The sequence below is a fragment of the Carassius carassius genome, chromosome 10 (genome assembly GCF_963082965.1).
Source record: "Carassius carassius chromosome 10, fCarCar2.1, whole genome shotgun sequence".
NCBI classification, from domain to species: Eukaryota; Metazoa; Chordata; class Actinopteri; order Cypriniformes; family Cyprinidae; genus Carassius; species Carassius carassius.
In genome coordinates, this window is record NC_081764.1 from 11024736 (window position 1) to 11051674 (window position 26939).

The window sequence follows — 26939 nt, forward strand, 5'->3', positions numbered from 1 at the left end:
TCATTCATGCATTTGAATGACACTGTTATGCTGTGTCATTCATATGCCGGTGGCGGGGTGATTCCTCTACTTCATTTGCATGCTATGGGTTAGATTGTCTCCATCTCTACTGTATGTATCCCTCCCAACTGAATGTATATAAACTCCAAAGTATCATTGCTTTGGTAAGACTTTTTGATGACTACAGCAACACAGCGCGTTTATCAATAAAGAAATCTGCTAAAGATTACCCAAAAGTCTCCTGGTCTTTGCTTCTGAGTTTCCAACATTGGAGTGGAAAACATGCCTCCAAAAAAAGAGGCAAAACAGGAAGACGAATATGTGACTATCAGCAGTGTAAATGAACTGCTGCAGCAACAAAAGGCAATGTATACCGCATTACTGGAACAACAACACGACAATTTCAAAGGCTTTGTTAAGCTAATAATGGATTCCACGAACTCTAGATTAGAGTCAATAACCAGGGAACTACAAGAAATAAAAACCAGCCTGCAATATACACAAAAAGAAGTGGATGATATTAAAACTGAGACAACAGATCTGAAGGAACGCAGTACCTCGATGCAAAATGATATTTTTAAAGTCTGTGACAGCTTGCTGGCGGTCTCGGACAAAATGGAGTATCTGGAGAGCCAAACCAGGCGAAATAACCTGGTATTTGACGGGATACAGGAGTCACAAGGAGAGACCTGGTCAGAGACGGAGGAGAAGATAAAAAAAGTTGTGAAGGAAAAATTACAGCTGCAACGCGAGGTGGAGGTAGAGAGGGCTCACCGTACAGGGAAACCCGGAGGAGAACGACCAAGGCCAATTGTGGTAAAACTTCTAAGGCACAAGGACAGAACGGAAATACTACAAAGATCCAAAAATCTAAAAGGTTCCAGAATATACATCAACGAAGATTTCACAGAGGCAGTAAGAAGGAAAAGAAAAGAACTCATGCCGGATTTAAGAGCGGCGAGAGAAAAGGGGGACATTGCCTATTTACGGCAGGATAAACTGATTATTCATCCCCGGTCCAGTACACCAAAACAACCAAGACCAGCTAATATCAACACATAAACAGGTAGGCCTATGATATGTTGAAATTTTAAAGCCCACTATGTCACAAAATAAAATTCACACACATAACGGAGATAGTCACTTAATACAAAGATTGGTTGAATATGAGCACCTGGAACTGAACACCTTAGAGTACACGGAACACCATGAACAGGACATGGAAAATGACATTGATCCGGTGAACAATTTTTTTGCTAGCATCAACAATAACTGTCACTATTACACTGATGAACAATTTAATAGTTCAATCAAGACCGAGCAGCAGTTATCTATTATCCACTTTAATAGTAGAAGTCTGTATGCCAACTTTCACAGTATCAAATACTATCTAAAACAATTGAAACAGCACTTTAACATAATTGCAATAACTGAAACGTGGATAAACAGTGAAAAAGGATCAGATTTTGAAATTGAAGGATATGAAATGTCTTCTATTAACAGAGTAAATAAGAGTGGGGGTGGTGTGATACTGTATGTGGACAAGGATTTAAATTATAAGGTGGTGGAAAAAATGTCAATGGTGGTGGATAATTTGCTGGAATGTGTCACAATAGAAATATGTATGGAAAAAAAGAAAAATATTAGTGTAAGTTGTATATATAGGTCACCAGGTTCGAATATTGATACATTTAAGGACTGGATGGAGGAAACATTTATTAAAACTAGGCAAAAAGTCATGTTCATCTGTGGGGACTTCAATATTGATTTGTTAAACCCAAATAATCATAAAATGACAGAAGATTTTATTAACACCGTGTTTAGTTTAGGCCTGTATCCCCAAATTACCAGACCCAGCCGAATTACTTCTCATTCCGCAACACTAATAGACAATATATTTACAAATATCATACAAAATAATACAGTGAGTGGATTACTGATTAATGATATCAGTGACCACTTACCAATTTTTACAGTGTATGACAATAATTATAGTTTAAATAGACAGGATAAAAAAACATTTTCCAAAAGGGTCAGAACAGAAGAAACAATGGAGGCATTAAAAGTTGATCTGCTAGCACAAGATTGGGAGTTTATGGATAATGAAAAAGATGTAGATAATGCATATGAAGAATTTCTAAGAATATTTAAATTATTATATGATAAAAATTGCCCGATTAAAATATTTAGTAAGAAACAAAAACATAATGATAAACCATGGATTTCCAAGGGATTACAAAATGCCTGTAAAAAGAAAAATACACTTTATAGAGAATATATAAAACATAGAACTATAGAGATTGAACATAGATATAAGAAATATAAGAATAAGTTAACCAGTATTATGAGAACTTGTAAGAAAGAATACTAAGCAAAACTAATAGATAATAATAAAAATAATATTAAGGGTATGTGGAACATCTTAAATAATATTATTAAAAATAATACTAGACAGGCTACTTATCCACATTACTTTATTGATAATGATAAAAATATCAATAATATGGAGGAAGTGGTGAATGAGTTCAATACATTTTTTGTAAATGTGGGACCTAACTTAGCAGAGCAAATTCCAATTCCACAAATATTAGAAAGGAATTATAATGATTTAGTAGAAAGAAATCCCAGTTCAATATTTTTGACAGCAGTTGATGAAAAAGAAATAAAAGATATTGTTAAAGGATGCAAAAACAAACCATCCACTGAGCATGATGGAATAGACATAAAAATTATACAAAAAGTAATAGAGGGGATTGCCAAACCACTAAAGAACATCTGTAATTTATCATTTTTAACCGGCAAATTTCCAACAAAAATGAAAATAGCAAAAGTCACCCCTCTATACAAAACTGGAAATATACACCATTTCACAAATTACAGGCCTGTCTCTCTATTATCACAATTTTCAAAAATTTTAGAAAAACTATTTAACAACAGATTAGAAAAATTCATAGATAAAAATAACCTACTCTCTGACAGTCAATATGGATTTAGAAAAAAAAACTCAACATCATTAGCACTAACAGAACTCATTGAAGAAATCACAAATGCCACAGACAAAAATAACTATGCAGTTGGAGTATTCATTGATCTAAAAAAAGCATTTGATACAATAAATCATGAAATATTAATCAGTAAATTGGAACGAATTGGGATTAGGGGGGTAGTTTTAAACTGGGTAAGTAGTTATCTGAGAGACAGACAGCAATTTGTGAAGATAGGAGAGTATTCATCTGAATGTTTGAGCATGGTTTGTGGTGTTCCACAGGGGTCAGTGTTGGGACCAAAGTTATTTTTATTATACATTAATGATATTTGTAAAGTATCTGAAGTATTGAATTTTGTATTATTTGCAGATGATACAAACATATTTGGTTCTGGGGACAGCTTACAGCAACTCTTGGAATTAATCACTTCAGAATTTAAGAAAATAAAACAATGGTTGGACATTAATAGGTTATCACTAAATTTGAGTAAAACTACATTTATGGTATTTGGAAATTGTAAGTCAAATCATCAAGCACAGATACAGATAGAGGGTGTTAACTTAGAAAGAGTACATGAAAATAAATTTCTTGGAGTGATCATAGATGAAAAGATTTGCTGGAAGCCTCACATAAAATACATCAAAAACAAACTGTCCAGAAGCATTGCAGTTCTAGCAAGAGCTAAGCATATATTGGATCTTAAATCTCTTCGCATCTTGTACTGCTCATTATTGTTACCTTATTTGAATTACTGTGTAGAGGTTTGGGGAAGCACTTACAAACATTCACTACAGCCGCTAGTTATAATGCAAAAAAGAGCAATGAGAATTATTCATAATGTCGGATTTCGGGAACACACAAATTCATTATTTTTGCAGTCTAGATTAATAAAATACCATGATCAAATTGAATATCAAATTGCAGTATTCATGTTTAAAGTAAGAAATAGGTTATTGCCAGGGAATATACAAAAGATGTTCTCAGAGAGGGAGGGAGGGTACAACTTAAGGGGAAGGGGAAATTTTAAGATTAATAGATTTAGAACAACAAGGAAAAGATTATGTTTATCAATTTGCGGAGTGAAATTGTGGAATAAACTAGATGAAAACTTAAAGCAATGCCCTAACATATGCCTCTTCAAAAAAATGTTTAAAGAAAAGATTTTCAAGAAGTATCAAGAAGCACTGTAGTGAAAGTAGGAGTGCTCCTTTGTTATGATTTAAATACTTGTTAGTGGTCACTTTGATGCATGTATGTAGGTATGGAAATATGTAGGTATGTATGTATAGGTATATGTATATACATGTATGTATATGTATGTGTACATGTATGTATATGTATGTGTATATGTATGTGTGTATAAGTGTGTATGTGATATCAGATAACAAAAAAATAATAATAACATAAAAAATTGTTATTTAAAGGAATGTAAGAATTAAAGGGGTAGGAGTACATAAGTTTAGCTTCTTCCTACTCCTTTTCGCACATGAGATAGAAGTATGTTTACACAGGAAAAAAAAAATGTTATTTGTTACGGCTTATCGGGTGTTATTTTTTCTCTTTTTTTTTCTTTTATTTAAAAAAAAAAAAAAAAAAAAATGCTTTAAACATTTTTGTATTTTATTTTACATATTCTTCTCTCATGTTCGAAATAAAGACTACAATCAATCAATCAAACAATCAATATTAACTATATGTCTCAGCGTTACCGTCTGGGCAGAACTATTGTTCCAGCCACCAAAGACAGATTCGCAAATAACCTGCCTGATCTATCTCAACTGCTATTTGTACCCAAAAATACACATGAATTAGACAAAATTACTGACAACATGGGCACTATTTTCTCTAATACATTAGAAGCTGTTGCCCCCATCAAATTGAAAAAGGTTAGAGAAAAACGTACTGTGCCATGGTATAACAGTAATACTCACTCTCTCAAGAAAGTAACTCGTAGTCTTGAACGCAAATGGAGAAAAACTAACTTGGAAGTTTTTAAAATTGCATGGAAAAACAGTATGTCCAGCTATAGACAGGCTCTAAAAACTGCTAGGGCAGAGCATATCCACAAACTCATTGAAAATAACCAAAACAATCCAAGGTTTTTATTTAGCACAGTGGCTAAATTAACAAATTACCAGACGCCACCTGATTCAAATATTCCACCAACGTTAAATAGTAATGACTTTATGAATTTCTTCACTGATAAAATAGATAACATTAGAAATACAATAGCGAATGTAGATTCTACAGCGTCTAACACTTCAGTTTCATCCATCGCACCCAAAGATAAACTGCAGTGCTTTAAAAATATAGGACAGGAAGAGCTAAATAAACTTATCACTGTATCTAAACCAACAACATGTTTATTAGATCCTGTACCCACTAAATTACTAAAAGAGCTGTTACCTGTAGCCGAAGAACCGCTTCTCAATATCATTAACTCGTCGTTATCTTTAGGTCACGTCCCAAAACCATTCAAGCTGGCGGTTATCAAGCCTCTTATTAAGAAACCAAAACTAGATCCTAGTGTACTGGCAAATTATAGGCCTATTTCAAATCTTCCATTTATGTCTAAAATTTTAGAAAAAGTTGTGTCTGCTCAATTGAGCACCTTCCTGCATAAAAATGATCTGTATGAAGAATTTCAGTCAGGTTTTAGGCCCCACCATAGCACAGAAACTGCACTTGTTAAAATTACAAATGACCTGCTTCTTGCGTCAGATCAAGGCTGCATCTCATTTCTAGTCTTACTTGATCTTAGTGCTGCGTTCGACACCATAGATCATGACATACTCATAGATCGATTACAAAACTATACAGGTATTCAAGGGCAGGCTCTAAGATGGTTTAGATCCTACCTGTCCGATTGCTACCATTTTGTTTACTTAAATGGGGTGTCATCTCATTTATCATCAGTAAAATATGGAGTGCCACAAGGATCCGTCCTAGGTCCCCTTCTATTTTCAATATACATGTTGCCCCTTGGTAATATTATTAGAAAATACGGAATTAGCTTCCACTGTTATGCTGATGATACTCAGCTATATATCTCAACGAGACCAGATGAAACTTCCCAATTATCTAAGCTAAGAGTGTGTTAAAAATGTAAAAGATTGGATGACAAATAATTTTCTCCAATTAAATTCGGATAAGACAGAGATATTAATTATTGGACCAAAAAACACCACACAGAATCTTGTAGATTACAATCTGCAACTAGACGGATGTACTGTTACTTCCTCTACAGTCAGAAATCTGGGTGTTATATTAGACAGCAATTTGTCTTTTGAAAATCATATTTCCAATGTTACAAAAACTGCATTCTTCCATCTTAGAAACATTGCCAAGCTACGAAACATGTTATCTGTTTCTGATGCAGAAAAGCTAGTTCATGCATTCATGACCTCTAGACTGGACTATTGTAATGCACTTGGTGGTTGTCCTGCTTCGTCAATAAACAAGCTACAGGTAGTCCAAAATGCAGCAGCTAGAGTCCTTACCAGGTCAAGAAAATATGATCATATTACCCCAATTTTACAGTCTCTGCACTGGCTACCTATTAAGTTCCGTATCAGTTACAAATTATCATTACTTACCTATAAGGCCCTAAATGGTTTAGCTCCTGTGTACCTAACTAGCCTTCTACCACGCTACAATCCATCACGCACCCTAAGGTCACAAAACGCTGGACTTTTGGTAGTTCCTAGGATAGCAAAGTCCACTAAAGGAGGTAGAGCTTTTTCACATTTGGCTCCCAAACTCTGGAATAGCCTTCCTGATAATGTTCGGGGTTCAGACACACTCTCTCTGTTTAAATCTAGATTAAAAACGCATCTCTTTCGCCAAGCATTCGAATAATGTATCTCTTAAATTGTGAGTGTAGGTGCATCTGCATTTTTATTCTTTAGCTTGGGTTAAACTAATTTTACTTTGTTGGATCAGCAGCTATGCTAATGATGTCTCTATTTTGTTTCTATGTTTTGCCACGGGATTTACATCCCGTGGTAACTAGGAGTGGACCATGTTCTCCACCTCCATTGTCGAAGCGGCCGCTCGGAGCTGTGGCCGTAAGGTCTCCGGTGCCTGTCAAGGCGGCAATCCCCGAACCCGGTGGTGGACACCGGAAGTAAGGGATGCCGTCAAGCTGAAGAAGGAGTCCTATTGGGCCTGGTTGGCTTGTGGGACTCCTGAGGCAGCTGATAGGTACCGGCAGGCCAAGCGGACTGCAGCCCGGGTGGTTGTGGAGGCAAAAACTCGGGCCTGGGAGGAGTTCGGTGAGGCCATGGAGAAGGACTATGGGTCGGCCTCGAAGAGATTCTGGCAAACCGTCCGGCGCCTCAGGAGAGGGAAGCAGCGCCCTACCAATGCTGTTTACAGTAGAGGTGGGGAGCTGTTGACCTCAACTGGGGATGTCGTTGGACGGTGGAAGGAATACTTCGAGGATCTCCTCAATCCCGCTGTCACGTCTTCCATTGAGGAAGCAGAGGCTGAGGGCTCAGATGTGGACTCGTCCATCACCCAAGCTGAAGTCACCGAGGTAGTCAAGAAACTCCTCGGTGGCAAGGCACCGGGGGTGGATGAGATCCGCCCTGAGTACCTCAAGTCTCTGGATGTTGTGGGGCTGTCTTGGCTGACACGCCTCTGCAGCATCGCATGGCAGTCGGGGACGGTGCCTCTGGGATGGCAGACCGGGGTGGTGGTCCCTCTTTTTAAGAAGGGGGACCGGAGGGTGTGTTCCAACTACAGGGGGATCACACTTCTCAGCCTCCCTGGGAAAGTCTATGCCAGGGTACTGGAGAGGAGAATCCGGCCGATAGTAGAACCTCGGATTCAGGAGGAACAGTGTGGTTTTCGTCCAGGCCGTGGAACACTGGACCAGCTCTATACCCTCTACGGGGTGCTGGAGGGTTCATGGGAGTTTGCCCAACCAGTCCACATGTGCTTTGTGACTCCGGCAGGGCTGCCCTTTGTCGCCGGTTCTGTTCATGATTTTTATGGACAGAATTTCTAGGCGCAGCCAGGGGCCGGAGGGGGTCAGGTTTGGTGACAACACGATTTCGTCTCTGCTCTTTGCGGATGATGTTGTCGTGTTGGCTCCATCAAGCCAGGACCTTCAGCATGCACTGGGACAGTTTGCAGCCGAGTGTGAAGCGGCTGGGATGAGAATCAGCACCTCCAAATCCGAGGCCATGGTCCTCAGTCGGAAAAGGGTGGCTTGCCCACTTCAGGTTGGTGGAGAGTTCCTGCCTCAAGTGGAGGAGTTTAAGTATCTTGGGGTCTTGTTCACGAGTGAGGGAAGGATGGAACGGGAGATTGACAGACGGATCGGTGCAGCTTCTGCAGTAATGCGGTCGATGTACCGGTCTGTCGTGGTGAAGAAAGAGCTGAGCCGCAAGGCGAAGCTCTCGATTTACCGGTCAATCTACGTTCCTACTCTCACCTATGGTCATGAGCTTTGGGTCATGACCGAAAGGACAAGATCCCGGATACAGGCGGCCGAAATGAGCTTTCTCCGCAGGGTGGCTGGGTGATCCCTTAGAGATAGGGTGAGAAGCTCAGTCACCCGGGAGGAGCTCAGAGTAGAGCCGCTGCTCCTCCACATCGAGAGGGGTCAGCTGAGGTGGCTCGGGCATCTGTTCCGGATGCCTCCTGGACGCCTTCCCGGGAAGGTGTTCCGGGCGCGTCCCACTGGGAGGTGACCCCGGGGAAGACCTAGGACACGCTGGAGAGACTATGTCTCCCGGCTGGCCTGGGAACGCCTCGGTGTCCCCCCAGAAGAGCTGGAGGAAGTGTCTAGGGAGAGGGAAGTCTGGGGTTCTCTGCTTAGACGGCTGCCCCCGCGACCCGGCCCCGGATAAGCGGAAGAAGATGGATGGATGGATGGGTAACTAGGATTTACACAAGCTCCAGTCTGGATCCAGAACACCTGAGGAGAGATGATGCTGACCCTCAGAGGACCCCAGATGATCCTAACCTTGAATCAACAAACAGAACTAATAATTATTGCTACATGTGTGACTGCATCCTATAATTACTATTAATTAATAATATTGATAGTTCATCATCTAGCTGACTACGTCTTGTATTATTATTATTATTTTTATTTTTCTAAAATCCTGTCAAACGTGCACAAACTACTAGCTACTACTAAATATTGTAGAAACATAATTTTCTGTAAAGTTGCTTTGTAACGATTTGTATTGTAAAAAGCGCTATACAAATAAACTTGAATTGAAACTTGAATTGATTGCAAATAAATGCACAGACACTATTTAACTGAACAGAGATGACATAACTGAATCCAATGATGAACTGCCTTAAACTATAATTTTTGCATTATTGACACTGTTTTCCTAATGAATGTTGTTCAGTTGCTTTGACGCAATGTATTTTGTTTAAAGCGCTATATAAATAAAGGTGACATTGACATTGACATTAATGGGCCCGACGGTTTTTCCCCTGTTTGTTTACTATACATCGATATGGTAACACTATACAATAAGATTTCATTAATGTTAGCTATCATTAGCCTACAATTTACAATACATTTATTACAGTGTTTATTCATCTTTGTTAATGTTAGTTAATAAAAATACAGTAGTTCATGTTAGTTCACAGTATATTAACTAATGTTAATAAACACATTATTTTATACACAATCTTTTGATTTTAATAATGCATTAAATAATGCATTTAAATAAATGCTGCAGAAGTATTGTTCGTTTTTAGTTCATATTAAATACACTAGTTAACTAATGTTAACTAATGAACCTTATTGTGAATTGTTACCATTTATATAAATGTATCTGTATATAATAAAGCCAAAATACCAAGTGCCAATAGGAGGTTTCCAGCTGACAGCAAATATTGATTTTGCCTATGTCACAATATGAGGTAAATCCGGCTTGTACATGATACTGAGTTTTTGTTGCCAAACTGGTTTGGAACAGCTGTTGAATAAACAATTAAACTGAACTATTATGCCTCTCTGTCTGCTTGACTGTCAGTTTTATTGATCACAGAGAGAGTTTTCTTATTATTATGTTGGTTCTTTTTAAAAATAGCTTAGATAGCAAACTACTTTTGCCATGTTGCTGTAGCTTATCTTGCTACATTTCCCAGGGCTGTAGCTTTAGTTTAGTTGAGCTTCATTTAATGTAGAGTAACTGTTTCCACAGAAAACACTACATTTTCCAAGTAGTTTGCCCAACACTGCCAGTGTGTGTATATATCTCAAACTGTGTACTTTAAAGCACCCCTGTATTAGCTGGAATACCCCTCCCTAGTCAACACCTGTTATTCATTTTATGTTCTGAAAACTCACAGGTTTTAAGTAAATCAACTGTGTTTAGACCTAATGTAAAAACCTTCTTGGCCAGTGAGTGAGAAAGGAGACTATAACATTTATATAATTGGTGTCAGTGGGTTTAGCGGTTTCATCATTGAATGACTTTTGACAAGCTCAAGCAACATTGTTCTCGCACGCAAGACTTTGGAGTGATTCACAGACTAGAACTAAATCTACAGGAATATGAGGTTGGAAAAGAGCCAAACACTTCCCTCCTTTAGGGAGCAGCCCTCAAACAAGCGTTAAGCACATAGATTAGATAGTGGGTGATGCAGCACCACAATAATGACTCATTCAGTACTAACTAACGTTAATCAATGCTGGCAGCTGGGGTGCAGATCCAGCTCTTTAAATGGCATTTACATTTCATATGAAGCCTTGAAAGGCCAACCTGGAAAAAAGAAATGGAGAGGGGCACAATGAAATGAAGGACAAAATTGCATCAGTTTAGCTATAATGAAATTGTATCTTCACATGCTTTGTTGCCACCACCCAAAAGCCTGTTTAAGCCTTCAATAATGCAATTTCCTGCAAACCTCACTTTCTCAGAGAGATGTGATTTTTACTTGAAATAAGAAACAGAAGCAATATAATTTTTCTGTGAAATAAAACAGAAAACACAATACTTTAAGGACGCTGCATCAATTGTGAAATTCCCAAGGGACTGACATGATACCACAAAACAATTCCAAGTCAGGCATTTACCAGCTTTATTCTGAATCAAAGAATTGCAAAAACAGAAGTTCCCTTTTTGTTTTTCATACTAATGAAAGCATTTGTGACATGGAGAAACATTGTTTTTTCAAACGTCTGTGTGACAAGAGAAAAAAAGGCTTGGGATTGAATCATATTAGGTGTGCAAAGCAACATGGCCTTCACATTTTCAGAATCAAAAAAAGTTTGTAGCATAAAGAGTTTATAAATTAAATCTCAGTAATCCAAGAAACAGACAGTATTACAGAACAGCAGTATATTATACAGAAACATTATATAATGCAGTATATTATAGATTTATAATCTATAAAACTATTTATAATATAAAACAAAAAAATATATGAATTTGCATATTGCACATGTTTGTAACAAAGAGGTTCTCTGATACTTTCAGAAGCCATTCATTCCACTAACAGTTGTTTGCATGGTACTTGAAATCAGACTTTGGCACGGATTGAATTCTGCCATCTTTCTTATCACATTGCAGTTGGGGGGATATGACATCCACAAGATGGGATTCACGCACAGTCCCAAGCCCTCTATTAGTGACAATACTTAGCTGATGTGAAATATTCACCAATACACCAATTAATAAGCATTTCTTATCAGAGCCTGTAGTCTCAGGGACATTTCAGAAGCATATTGCCTCATGTTAAAAGCTATTCTCCACAACCATTACCCTTTAAATCTGTGCATTGCCTTGTTTGATAGAACGTAAAGGGAACAATAAGCTGGAAACTAATTGAACCAGCTGACAAATGTTGCTGACAAAGATCCAAAACTCAAACGCAAAAATTGGAGCATTGCTTTGTAAAAGGAAACTGTTTAGCATTTCAAAAACGTTATTTATACGTTTGATGGAAAGGGTTTTGAATGGACAGTTCAATATTTTTCTAAAGATCTATTTCAAGTCTTATTTTGCTTCATACGTGTCACAGAAACGTAGTGGATACTGCGACTGCTCAACAGATGTTGCCACGGCAGAAGTGTTATCATGCCATATGTGCAACTGTCTAACCCAGTGTGCTTGAGACTGACTCAGAGGAGAACTGATTTACCTTTTAAAATCCTCTCTTGGCAGCCAGTTCCCAGAGATAAACACACACACACACTACACAACAAACCACAGATATATACTGTACATATAAAATGCTACACACAGTAAGAACTGTATTATAAGCTCACAACCACAGTTGTATCTTCCTGAGATTCAATTATTTTTTATTTGTAGATCCGTAAGCTGCCATCGAGGGTGGTATAGCACGATATCGGAATAAAATCAATTTGTATTATTACTCCAAAAGCCATTTTATTTTTGGTAAACCATGTGCCAGATTTATCTGTCACCCATCCAGATTGCTCAAAATTATGCTTTTAGATGATTGGTTAAATGATCAATGTAAGTGTGACACTTAAAATTGCTGTTAGATAATGCTTACAGTCTTCTCACAGTTTCTTTGGCTTGTTTGTTTTCTTGTTTATGGAAGCCCATTTCTGCCATTAAGAGTAAAAAATCATGCTTCGGTATATCATATTTATGAGATAAAAAGTCTTAATTATGTCAAAAGAAATGGTAATAGACTTTTTGCTATTGTTTGACACCATAAATATAACTTTTTTGTTAATTAATACATTTTGACTTTGTATGTGCAAAGAATGCCTTTTTTTCTTATGTTGCAGAAATGCATTTGTCTTTGTGAAGAACATTCTATATAGGGTGGTGACTTAAAAGTTTTGCTAAAAATATAAAGATCTCAGCTTTCCCTCGAAAATATTAAATCTGTGAGTTTTTTTTTATTTTTATACATGGTATTTGAAGTATGAGATTGGAAAAAAAACACTGCCTCTTATTAATTAAATATGGAATTATGGATTAAGGAATTTATGGAAACAAGGGAATAGGCAAAGGCATTCTGGTTTCTGAGTGAATGCTCCATTGCCCAGTATTGCCTGTGACATTTCATGGCTGCTGGAAGTAATCAGCACATGTTTGCCAAATTCATTTCCTTCACTTCCAGCATCCCAGCTATTTCTTGTAGTGTGGTGATATGCATGCTCAACTTCACTCACTGATAATGTGCATTCAAGATATGCAGCAGACATGTGATGAGCAAACTAATGGGCAAATTACAATTATTGATCCATTTGTCATGCTCTGCATATCCCACAATTACAATTTTTACTGCACAGGAAGCAAAAACGAACATACAGCAACTGACGCTAATTAAAGCACTACAGTTGTCTCATGATGTAATGCCTTTTTCTCTTTTAAACCGAAAGTAGTTTTGAGATCACTGTTTCTTCCCATGTGTGATTGAGATGCTGGAAATGATTGAGATGCTTTGTCTGATATGTTCTGATATTTGAAACAAATAATTGAAACAAATTCTCAAGTGATGTTTGATGGAACATACTTTTTTTTTTTTTTTTTTACTGTAAAATGGTCCCAGTCACAGAACAGACAAGCAGCCAACTGATCATCCTTTACAGGTCTTCATCAAGTGCACACAATGGGCAAAAAAAAAGAAGAAAAATCTGCCAAGGGCAACATGAGTTAAAAAAAATATTGGGTGACTATATTATTTACAACTATTAATTATTATTTATAACTATCCTCAGATATCAGAAAAATCAAATACATTAAAGTGAAGTTATAATTTACTGCTTATCATTTATCCACATATAAATTAATTCTTAAATACACAGTTTCAGGAAGGACCTATCTTATACGGGGGTAATTTTGCATAGCTTTACTTACATAATTAATTCCAGTATAGCTGGTAGCTCTGTAGTGAAATGTGAGAGCAATGATTAATTCATTTAGTCATTGCTGAAATTGCCTAATTAAATTAGAAAAAACTGTGAACTGACTAAAACACATACATACTGATATAATACACATATAATACAATACTGATTAAACTCTCTCCTTGTAATCAGATGCAAGATTTTCTTGTTGATGCAAACAGTGACTGAACACAGTGAAGAAACCAAAAGCCTGGCAAAAACCTCAAATGGTAACACTTTCTATGTGTCCTATAACCACACTGTACAATGCATTATAGAGGTCTTCATTTTTATGAAAGTATTCACATTCATACTTGTAAACAACTGTAACCAGTTAATATTTACCTGTCACTATTCACCTATAAAGAGCATTAAACACACATTATGTGTGATCAACCATTAAATTGGTCATGTGATGCGATTTCAAGTTTTCCTTTCTCTTTGGGGTGCATAAAGGAGTTCTGTAAAGTTGGAAAGAATAAAGTCTCAAATCCGAAGAGATATTCTTTATAAAAGTTAAGAGTCAACCATGCCCTCCTAAAACGGCTCGTTTGAACACGCCCCCACATGTCTACATCACGATGTGGGAAGATTTGCATTACACCGCCCAAATGTTCACACAAAGAAAGAAGGCGTAACTTTTATTCTCACGTTTGCTGCTGACGCCATGTTGTGGAGATGCTGTGTGTTTCATTGTGAAACTACTTTGTTTGGTCTTCCAAAAGAGGACACAGCAAGAAATCAGTGGATACGTTATATTTACAACACTGTTCGGAACAGTTCAACCCGATGCCGAACTTGGTGCCTTCTCCCTGGGCACCATGCCAACTATGTATACTATTCTTCTCACTTTTTTATCTGCGAAGCGAACTCATGAAACCGGTGTCTGTTTTTATAAAGTGAGGCAGTTTCAAATTTGCAAGGACAGTCTGGCGCTTCTGACTCCCATTATGCAAGTACGTTTACATATGTAAAGAATTTGCCACTGATGATTCAAATGCAAGTTTGAAGCAGTTTAAAGTAGCGCTTTTTATTTCTCCAATCACAAATGCAGACATGGTTCATGTTTACGCAACGCGATATGCAACGCTTAATAAGATAGTGTAAGTCAGTATATTCAGAATATATGTCCCCACTGGATGGAACAAATGGGTTTTATTGTTTTTGTCTTATGCTGGGACACACGTCATCACAGTATGATGAGGGATGTAACATTTCCTGTGTAATGTATGTAATTATGCATAATTTAATATAATATAATATAATATATAACCTTTCCATTTCAATTTATATGCACACATTTTCAACAATATAGATTATCTGAATATGGTAAATTATGTAAATTATATAATTTTTAGAATTCTAAACCGTCCAACATTTCAACAATTGTGGGCCACAGAAGATCCCTTTCAGCAGATGCCTCAAAAATGAAAAGGTCATAATTCAAACTGTGCATCAATAAATAATATAAGCATTTTTTTTATTCAAAAAAGGAATCTTCTGGTTTTCAGCATTTTTTTGGCAAATAAATACAGGTTTTCCAAAAGAAATCTCTTTGTAGTATTAACACAAAGCAGCAGTAGCACCATAGCAGTGTGTTACACCTGTTAGAATACAGCAGATGATCAGATGTTCCCATGGTTTATCTTCTCTGTACCTCTCCTGCATGTAAATCTTAGTCTTTCAGGATGAACCAGGTCTACAAAGTTTAAGTCTTTATGGATCCTTCCAAGAAGAACAGATGTGTCATTCAAAACACACACACACGCACCCACACAAAAAAGCAAACTGCAGACACACCCAGTCTTTTTGCTTCCCCATGTCGAGGGAACATTTAAGTGTTCCATTGAAGTCCGATGTGAGTTGCAAGCAGGTAGCACATGGCTATCGTACAGGTCATCAGCATCATGGGGAAGCCCAACCTGTGAAATAGAACACCGAGAGATTAATATTATGAGTCCCTACATGAAAGTTCGTAAGAAGATGAAAATTGAAACTTATAGAGTCTATAAAACCTACTCTGTTTGAAGGGAAAATTCAACACAAAGCTTTTGGGAAAAGAATCTGCGACACAGTGTGTTGTCATACTGATGCTTAGTGTTTTTTTTCTTAATGAAAGACTGTATTATTGTGTTCTACTGAAAGTTCATCACTCAACATCACCCAGCATCTCTCTCTGTCTCATTCCTCCTTTGTTGCTCATATGACAATTTCTGAGCAGTTTTGCATTATATCCACTTCTGTAGTGCAGTTGTATGTGTGTGTGTGTGTGTGTGTGTGTGTGTGTGTGTGTGTGTGTGTGTGTGTGTGTGTGTGTGTGCGTGTGATTCTATTCTGAACAGCAGGGGTCTCAATGCTCTCCTGCTGAGGAGCGTGGCAGGCATGTTACCCGCTTCATCGAAGTGGTATTAAAGTGTAAGTCTTTGAACATTATGGCAGAGTCAAATGCAGGGGACAACAGCATTAAAAGTATGATCTCCAGGCATTAACGATGAAGTCAAAGGCTGGAGACGCAATAGACTGGTGATACTCGTCCCCCCATTTAACATAAGCGGCTTTCCTCAAAGCCATCAACTCTCAGAGATGTGTGGACCATCCTTCTTGTGCTCGCTTGTAAAAGCATCCATCTGGAGAGTGGATTCACCATTGTAATTACAACTGGAATCTGGCCTAATCTCCACACTTGATCAGCATGCATCAGTGCCCTTCTGACCCTCGGTTCAACATGCTACTGTACGTCTCGTCTGTCCATGAGGATTATACTACATGCCATTCAACCTCACACATCACCAGTAGAAGAACACTCTGTTGAGTAAATCAGTACAAAAGAAATCAACAGATTTTAAAGGGAAAATGGACAATAGCAAACAGAAAATACACAGAGAGCTATAATCTGTTTTCAAAACAATGCTTGTGCCCAACCTTCCCTTTATCAAATAATCAAGACCAATATAAATGAGTTTCTGTCACTATTAACTCACCCTGATGCCATTTTAAAACTGGTGTGCTATTATTTTGTTGTGGAACACTTAAGGGTAATTTTACAGCATCTATATATTGCTCTTGTTTCATATAACAAAGTTAAACGTAAACAAATAAGTAAGTTTTAAAAAAAGTTTACAAAATGTTTGATATGAAGTGGGTAGGGAACTAAAGTCTATACCACATTTGTGCAATAGTTCATGTCTTTTTAAGCCACATGATAGTTTTAGTGAGCCATTAATTCGAATGTTGCTGTGACTGGGTTATTGAAACAAATCAGGAAATGAACCAATCTTTTGAAAGAGTTCTTTTAAATTAATAAGATGATTCAGTTGACAAATCAGGCTCATCACTTTCTTCACAAATCGGAATGTTCTTGTATCGAAATGATTTGCTCATAAACTAGACTTTCATCATTGATTAAATTATCTGGTTTCAGCAGTTCTCCATTTAACAGCTCACCGGAGGGGAAGATTAGGATTATCAGCAAATAAAGAATGTAATTAATTTAAAATATTGTACACCGGTCATGTGGACTAATTTGTAGTACTGTACATTTAACAGATTTCTAAGAATAAAGACCCATATGACGATTCTATATAATTGTCATTATACTTTGACTATGAGGGATAACATTACAGTCTTTACAATAATATCCATTGTATAAATGTCATAGATCATGTAATTGTCAAACTCACAACTTTTTTTTGTCTATTGGAAGTTTTGTTATCTAAACAATCAATATATTATTAAACAATGGTACAATCCATTAATAATTCTATCACTTAAAGCCTCATTTTGCCTCATTTCAGTATAATAATAGCATATGAGTTGAGTGTATGAAAACATTTACTCTGTCTTATTTTTGCCCCAGAAAATAATCTTTTTACAGAACACTAAAAATCCACATGCAGTTTTAATCATTTCTGTTCTGTTTACTTCTCTGATAGCTCATAAATCTTTTTGCTGAAAAAAAAGTCCTTTAAAAAGGGATTCTGGAATGAATGAATGAATGAATGAATGAATGCATGAAAGAGCTGCTGAGAGGACAAAGCACTTGTGAGGTTGAAAGCTCTGGACATCCATTTATACCGAGTGCATACCTTCAGCAGCTCGGTGGATACTGACTGAGTGAATGGGTAAATACAGAGCATTTGGGGCATAGAGAAATCAACAAGCTCAGAAGAGAAAGTGGCCACTGATTGAGAGGATGATGGAAAGCAAATGGACGATAAAAAGAGCAAAAAAAAGTCAGTAAACGAGCCAGAGAAGGAGAAACAAGTTTTCCTTAAAATGTTGCAAATCACAATCTTAAAACAAACAACTCATCAAAAAAGTGCTAAGTTGAGGTGTTGCTTAAAGGAATAGTTAAGCAAAAAAAAAAAAACAACAATAAACATTTGCTTAAAATTTACTAAGGCATTCCAAGATGCAGATGAGTTTATCAGAACAGATTTGGATGAATTTAGCATTGCATGACTTGTTCACCATTGAATCCTTTGCAGTGAATGGGTGCCATCAGAATGTCCAAAACAGTCCAAACAGCTGATCACAACAATCCACAAGTAATCTACATGACTACAGTCCATCAATCAATAGTTTGAAAAGCTGTGTGTTTGAAATACATTTATTATTATTAAAAAGTTTCTAAATTCAATAAATTGTTTCCAGCAAAAAAAAATTAAAAAATTATCTATCCATAAAATTGTTTTCTCCAGTGAGAAACACAGAATCAGGAAAGAAATTAGTAAACTTTTCACTTTTTTTTTTTTTTTTTTTTAGAACACTTTCACAAATGTTCCCTTTTGGGTTAACCATACCTTCCAAGAATAATAATAAAAAAAGAGATCATGCTGCTAGGCGACTCCCAGATCATGGGTTCAGTTCTCTTACGAGAGCTCTCTCGTACTGCGTCTTAGCTAAGACGCTATGGGAAAAGTCTCTTTTCACGAAATACTGAAGCAAAAAATTATCCTTAATTTTGTATTTTTGTAAAGCGCATTTGCAGCAGTACACAGCCATAGGCGAGACGGCTCGTAAAAGCATCGCTTCCAGCGGATTCCGGAACCGTCTTCAGCTCAACCGAGCTCGCCGGTTCGCCCTGCTTCACCGGCCCCCCCTGCATCGCTTCCCGGTGGGCAGCACCCGCTGTTTGCCGGCGCGTCGTCCGAGGAAGTCGATCTCAGGGCCGCGTCGGGGGGAGAGGACACGCCTCTCTGCTAGCTTCGGGCAGTGAGGGCTGGGCGAGCTCCGAGGATCTCACGCCTTCTGCTCAGAAGCCCAGCAGACGAGCTGACATCGAGAAGGAGCCGGGGCGAATGCTCGTGTTGGCCGCGATAAGTTTCGGCCGCGAGTGGTTTGCACCAGCGCCCCCCCTCTCGTTCCCGGCTGGATGGTATTTCCCTTTCGGATTAGCGTACTTCTCAAAGCCCGCCTCATTTCTTCCTGAGCTTCACGAAGAGGTGGCGAAGGCTTGGAACGCTCCATATTCAGCGCGAACTCGTTCGTCTGTCTCACTAGCATTCTCCACACTGATGATGCTAAAAACAGGAACTACCACTCACTTCAGCCGGTGGAACAGGCGATAGCGACGCACCTTTGTCCGCCCTCTGCTGGACGGCGGCAAAAGCGGTGTTGCCCTCTAAAGCCTGCTGTGTGACGCTGCGTCGGCACTACTAACGATGGCTGCTTCATCGAAGCGCAGGTGTACGAGTTCCGCTGTGGCCGAGCTCTCACCCAAGCGCGCCGCTGTTTCAGTACCAGGAATTGTGACTGTCTCAGCGTTTTTCTGCAATGCGCAAGCCTGCACAGTTGCCCGCTTGCCTGCAAACAAAAGCCGTTATCACAACAGCTTCAGCAACGCAGCTCGAGACCCCCGTTCTCGCTCTACCGGCCGTTGCCCCGCGCCGCGGGGACCGCGGCAGAGGATTACGGTGAGGCCGGGAGCCCCGAAGCCATCCTAGGAAAGCCATCTACGCATGCTGCATGACGATGCGTCGGCACTACACACGATGGCTGCTTCATCGAAGCGCCGGTGTACGAGTTCCGCTGTGGCCGGGCTCTCACCTAAGCGCGCAGCTGTTTCAGTTCCAGAGATTGTGACTGTTTCAGCGTTTTTTGCAATGCGCAAGCCTGTACGGTTGCCCGCTTGCCTGCACACGAAAACCGTTATCACGGCTACCCAGATATTTCCCGAAAAAGGTGTAATTTCTGGTGTCCCGGCCACGGCCGATGGTGCTAAAAATGTAGTGACGATGCCCACTGCTCAGTGCCCATCTCCACATGTAAGCACAGCCCTGCACACAGGGCCTGCGCCCATAAAAGCGACTCAAGTCGATCGCGCAAACTGCATAGTAAGCGTGCCCATCCCTCAGTGCCCACAATTACTATGTCACACGCGTCATGTGGTTTCTGTAAAAAACAAAACCCGTGCACGCTCGTCCGGCCACGGCCGATGGTGCTATAGATGCAGTGACGATGCCCACTCCTCAGTGCCCATCTCCACATGTAAGCACAGCCCTGCACACAGGGCTCGCGCACATAAGATCGACACAGATCGGTCGAGCGCACCGCATAGTAAACGTGCCCACTCCCCAGTGCCCTAATACACTATGTCACATACGGCGCGTGGCTTCTGTAAAAACGAGGCCCGTACACGTACGCTCTGCACAGGCAGACAGCGAGTTGAAAGTGGTAAATGTGCACATATGCAGCCCACAGTTACTCGCAGACATATCGAGTCCCACGGGACCTGCTCAGCCTTCCCCCAGTCGGTTAAGCGCCGGGACGGGGGCGAGGAGGAACGATCTGCCCGCTGTGATCAGCGCGCTCCCCGCCTCAAATGCGCAGCACACCCGAGCGCCGCCGTTGCCCGGTCAACAGAGCGCGCTTCGCATCCAGCCCTTAGCCATTCATGCAGATGCATGGTCAGCGCTTCCAGGGGTTTCGGATTGGGTGCTAGGCATTATAAAGAGAGACTACTCGCTACAGTTTTTTTTTTCGACGCCCTCCACGCTTTTCAGCGTGCATTGAAACTACGGTCAAAACAGAAGTAGCACACATACTTCGGGCCGAAATATCAAAACTGTTGAGCAAAGGGACTGTAGAGCCTGTGTCTCAAGCTCAAAGCGAGGGGGGGGGGGGGGCTGTACAGCAGATACTTTCTGGTGCCCAAGAGAGACGGGGGTCTCAGGCCCATACTGGAACTAAGACAGCTGAACAAGGCATTGATGAAACGCAGTTTCAAAATGCTTACGACCAGGAAACTCCTCGCGCAGATTCGCAGAGGGGACTGGTTCATGTCATGTGCTGAATTATTTGGACGACTGGCTGGTTCTGGCCCGATCACGAGCGGAGCTCGTGGACCACATGGCCGTTTTACTCGATCACCTCAAGAAGCTCGGCCTCAGTGTCAATTGGGCGAAGAGTTCGCTGAACCCCAGTCAGACGATCCTGTTTCTGGGTATAGTTCTGAACTCGTGTTCCATGATGGCGCGGCTGTCACCACAGCGCGCGATGGGCATTCAGCGCGCAGCGAGTTCTTTCCACTGCGGCGCGACCGTGTCGCTCAAACACTGTCAAAAGATGCTGGGTCTCATGGCCTCAGCATCTCCGGTTCTGCGGCTGGGCCTGCTCCGCATGCGCCCCCTGCAGTTCTGGCTGAAGGCTCGGGTGCCGCGAACGGCTGGTACCGATCAGGTGTAAGCCTGGGGACTTCCCCGAGTGTGAAAATGGTGTCGACGGACGCCTCCACTTCGGGATGGGGAGCGCTGCTCGAAGGCAGACCGTCCTTTGGCCTATGGTCAGAACGGGAAAAGCTCCATCATATCAACTGCCTGGAAATGCTGGCAGTGGAGAACGCGCTGACGCGCTTTTGTCCCCATATCAAGGATCACCACGTCGTAGTCCGTGCGGACAACATGTCCGTGGTGTCCTACATAAATCGCCAGGGCGGTCTCGGGTCCCGAAACCTGTGCAGGCTGACGGAACGCCTCCTGGTTTGGGCTCAGCGCAACGTGCGATCGCTGAGAGCAGTGCATGTGCCTGGACTGCAGAATCTGGGTCCAGACAGGCTGTCCAGAGGCAATGTTCCTATGGGCGAATGGTCTCTACACCCGCAAACAGTCCGGCTGTTGTGGGAGAGATTTGGCATGGCGGAGGTGGACCTCTTTGCGTCCCACGAAAACGCTCACTGCCCCGCGTTCTTTTCCAAGAACGAAAGCGCGCTGTCACGGAGATGGCCGTGCTGCCCGCTTTATGCGTTCCCTTCCGTCTCCCTCCTTCCGCAGGTGATAGAACGGGTGAGAGAAATGAGATGTTCAATACTGCTTGTAGCACCTCTTTGGAAGAACCAACCATGGTTCCCAGATTTGATGCAGTTAGCAGATGTTGCCCCGTGGCCAGTACCGTTGAGGAGGGACCTCCTCTCGCAGGCCAGGGGCTCGATTTGGCACCCTCAACCGGAGTTGTGGTCCCTTTATGTGTGGGCGCTCAACGGTTACCCGCTGATCTCGCAGTGGGAGTGCTAAATACCATCACTCAGGCTAGAGCTCCATCGACACGTCGTCTGTATGCCTCGAAGTGGTCGGTGTTCTCCAGCTGGTGCACAGCTCGAGGTTATTCACCCCTTAGTTGTGAGGTGACGGAGGTCCTCTCCTTCCTACAGGAGCTGTTGGATAAGGGCAGAGCCCCATCCACGCTCAAAGTTTATGTGGCGGCCACCGCGGCGTTTTCTGAAACGGCGTCCGGTCAGTCAATAGGAAGGAACGATTTAGTCATCCGGTTCCTCAGAGGAGCTGGGAGGCTGAATCCTCCCAGACCTCCGTCAGTCCCTATGTGGGTTTGGAGGCCTTGAAGGGTCCCCCTTTTGAGCCTATCCAATCGGTTAGCCTTCAGCATCTGTCGTTCAAGACATTATTTTTGTAGGCTCTGGCTTCTGTGAAGGGTGTGGGTGATTTGCACGCACTCTCGGTGAGCCAGTCGTGCTTGGAGTTTGGGCCCAATGACTCAAGGGTCATACTCAAACCTAGGCACGGTTATGTGCCGAAATCCCTCAACACACCGTTTCGGGCTCAGGTTATTGCCCTGTCTGCCCTGCCGGTGTCAGGGGAGGATGGAGACTCGAGTCTTCTTTGCCCTGTCAGGGTTTTAAGAGCTTATGTGTCTCGCTCTGCTGCCTTTCGGCAGACGGAGCAGCTGTTTGTCTCGTTCAGTGGACGTTCCAAGGGAATGGCTGTTTCGAGACAGACTCTATCCAGATGGATAGTTGACGCCATAGCGTTAGCTTACGCTTCCAGGGGCCTTCAGTGCCCGTTGGGCGTCAGAGCACACTCCACTAGAGGCGTTGCCTCGTCGTGGGCGTGGTCTACTGGGATCTCCTTGCAGGATATATTTATGGCGGCAGGTTGGGCCTCGCCGTCTACATTTATCAGGTTCTATAACCTGGAGGTCCCCGCCCTTGCAAGCAAGGCTGTTGTCGGTATAGTCGAATCAAGGCCCTGAGGGGAACTCTGAGTTCATGAGCGCTATGCGCTGCCGACTGTTATATGGGCAGTATTGCGTAAGACCCGCATTGCCACATTGGTCAGGCCTTGCCTCGGCCGTGTGATGTCATATTGCCGCATCTACGGATGCTGCTAGATATAGGAAGGAGGGCTTTTTCCCTTTTCTGTCCTGGACTCTCTGTGAGTCCCTCAGGTGACTGTGCACTGTAAATCCTGGGCGTTGCTTCAGGTTTATTGGTGTGTGATCCCTGCGCGCACGGCGTTTTACATTGGGTTCCCGTAGCGTCTTAGCTAAGACGCAGTACGAGAGAGCTCTCGTAAGAGCGAACGAGTACTGCGTTCTCTGCCGTGCGCACGATTCACTCTGGTTCGCTTCGGCGATGAAATAAATCAGGTGAGTCAGCCTTTTCGAGCTCCTTTTATAGGTTGGGCCACACCCGTTTCGGCTTATTGGTCTGATGTTGCATCAGGCCGCGCTCGATAGGCTGTGCAGTTGCCGCAGAACAAGCCAATGAGCGAACGAGCCGTCTCGCCTATGGCTGTGTACTGCTGCAAATGCGCTTTACAAAAATACAAAATTAAGGATAATTTTTTGCTTCAGTATTTCGTGAAAAGAGACTTTTCCCGTAGCGTCTTAGCTAAGCCGCAGTACTCGTTCGCTCTTCTAGAGAGAACCGAGGTTACGTTTAGTAACCGAGTACGTTATCATGAAATGATAAAATATACTCTGCAAAATGCATACATGTAAAGCAAAATTGAATTTGAACCATAATTGTACATAATTATTTTCTCCCTTCAATACACACACACACACACAAGGATTTTAAATAAGGAGTCAGTGAAAGTATCCATAGAAAGGGGCTTTCAAAGCACACAAATCTAGACAGAAAATGAGACATGAGGGTAATAGCGTAATACAATCCTACATGGAATAGTGTCCTCCAGCACTTCCTGTCTTCTACTTCATCTCTTTCTAACATTCTCTAAAATTAGATTATTGGAAAGCACATATTTAAAGGCCTATTAATGTAAGTTTGGCAAAGATCACAGCTGGGGGGGGGGGATAAGAGTTCAGTCTCCAGAAGGCAGGTGGAGAGGCTAAATGCTGGACTGCAGAAGGAACAGGTGTGTATTATTTGTATAAGGAGGCATTTGTGTGACATACATCAAAGCAGGTGCACATGCCATGGGTGTGAGGGCAGGTCAGCCGGCTAATACACAATTTGAGTGATGTCAATGAAGCAGCCAGGTGACTGATTCAAAAGTAGTGAAGTGGACAAATTGATGTGCAGTGAAACCAAGGATTCGAGAGTGTGAGTTGTATAATCTGAAAAGCAGCTCCAAATGTGGTTGGTAAACTGGATGAATAAATAAAGTACTGCATAAACCATCCTAAAATCAAAGTCATGCTTTTACTTCTTTAAAGGCCTAATGGAAAGAAAAAGAAGAGTAATGTGACTAAAAGTCTTGCAAAGGTGATACAAATCGTTTGGAGGCCAAAGATGACTCCAACATGCGTATTGAGGCAGTCTTTCAAGCTATTCAATGCATGACATTCACATTTATTCATTTAGCAGATGTTTTATCTAAAGTGACCCAATTATCTTTTTTCTTTTTACATTACGGTTGCAATCAGTACCCTGAGTTTAAATACTGTACCTTGCTCAAGGTTAAAATGATGGCAGCTCATTAATTGTGCCTTCTTGGTTTTAAATCGACAAGGTTTCAATTATAAGCACAGGTATTTTACCATTTTTACCAGCACCTATATACGTGATTAAAACCATAACAGTGAAGTGCTCAAAAAACAACGTGACCCAATATGGTTACCTGAATAATCAGCTTGATTTTATATGAATTTCTAGTAATGCATAACATGTACAAAAATACATTTCAAGATGAAATTGTCTAACAGCTTCAACTTTTAACTTCAAAGTTAAAACGTTTGAATTATAAGCTGAGATCTTTACTGGTAAACCACAACACCCATATGCAGTGGTGAGAGGTAAGGAATTACAACTACTCACATTACTGTAATTAAGTAGTTTTTTCGGGTACTTGTACTTTTTTGAGTATATTTTTAAAGCTGTACTTTTACTTGTACTCAAGTGCAAATTAAGCAAAATAATCTGCTTCGTTACTTTTAAATCACAGTTCGTTCCGGAGTAAGCCCACAATTTGAATTGATATTCAAACTTTTGACAGTACTTCAGTAGCCAATAAAAATATCCGATCGTAAACGGACCAATCAAAGTGCTGCTGTCTGAACCGGGACCAGCGCCACTGCAGCGGTTGAAGAGCTGATCAGTTCAATTTCAATTTAGGTGTGCTTTATTGGCATGAGAAAAACTGTACATTTGTATTGCCAAAGCAGTTGCAGCTGGGCTGCTTACAAATAGTGCACATATGTATTTACAGAAAGAAAAAGAATAATAGTAATAATAAAATATATAAAAAGTATTAACCATGTAGTGCAAAGTGAATTAGTGTATGTGAATGTATAAGTTAGAAATAAAATAAAATAGAATATGGTATTAGATTTGCAGAGGCAAAATATACATCTAAGTAATACAATACAGTAATATGGCATAACATAATCTACATGTGATGGAAACATCAGATCAGGGCAGGTTGAGTGTTTTCTCTAATATCATGACAGGCAGACACATATTGAGTAGCAAACACACAGCAGTTCTTGTGTTCTCCTAACAGATACGGCAGTTTCTCCTGGTTCGGAAGAGTTTTAAATGTCTGATGGATCTGCTGTATTTTATCATAGAACACTGTCCGTATGTCTGTGGTTTTGGGGCATTCTGCTAGGAAGTGCAGTTCTGTTTCCATCTGATTCAAATCACAGTGTGAACACAGTCTCTGCTCCGCTGGCAGCCATGTTTTTCTGTGTCTGCCGTCTCTGTCATCAGCATGTGTCCGCTGAGTCTGTATCTGGTCAGCGTGCTTCTCAGTTTCTTATCTGACACTGTGTACAGACACTCTGCCATGCTGTACTCTCTATTTAGAGTCAAATAGCATCGCATTTTACTCTGTTTTTCTTTCTGTTTGGGTTTGCCAGTGAGTGATGTAATTCTGTTTGATTTGTGCAGTAATCTGATTGATTCTGATGTGATTCAGAGCATCAGTAGATGTTAGTGAAGCATCAGGACTGAAGCTCTGGATTCAGCTGAGGGAGGGGACTGCTTTCTTTGCTCATCTCTTGGTGTTGCAGGGCTTTATAACGGTATGATTGGGGGTCACTGAGTTTCAGATGTTTCCAGTATTTAATTGCCCTTTTTTGTATTTTTATGATTAGAGGATATTTGCCTAATTCTGCCCTGCATGCGTTATTTGTTGTATGCTGGTGCATGTGTAATATGTTTTTACACAGTTCTGCATGCAGCGTCTCAATTGGATGTTTTTCCCATTTGGTGAAATCTTGATTTGGATTGGTCAGTGGACCCCACACCTCACTGCCATAGAAGGCAATGGGCTCAATTACTGATTCTAATATTTTCAGCCAAATTCTAATAGGGATTTCTATAGGACATTGCCGTTTTATGGCGTAAAAGGCCCTGCGTGCTTTATCTCTCAGTTCATTCACAGCATGATTAAAGTTTCCTGTGG

The 26939-nt window shown here is 40.8% G+C and overlaps 1 protein-coding gene across 1 annotated transcript in view; it reads right to left on the minus strand.

The window, feature by feature from the left end:
- Positions 1-15147: 15147 nt before the first annotated feature.
- LOC132151773 (P protein-like) overlaps positions 15148-26939 on the minus strand; it is an 89636-nt gene continuing 77844 nt past the window's right edge. Inside the window, exon 24 of the mRNA XM_059560131.1 lies at positions 15148-15758. Coding sequence (XP_059416114.1) covers positions 15671-15758 — 88 coding nt within the window. The 3' untranslated portion in view covers positions 15148-15670. The remainder of the gene's footprint in view (positions 15759-26939) is intronic.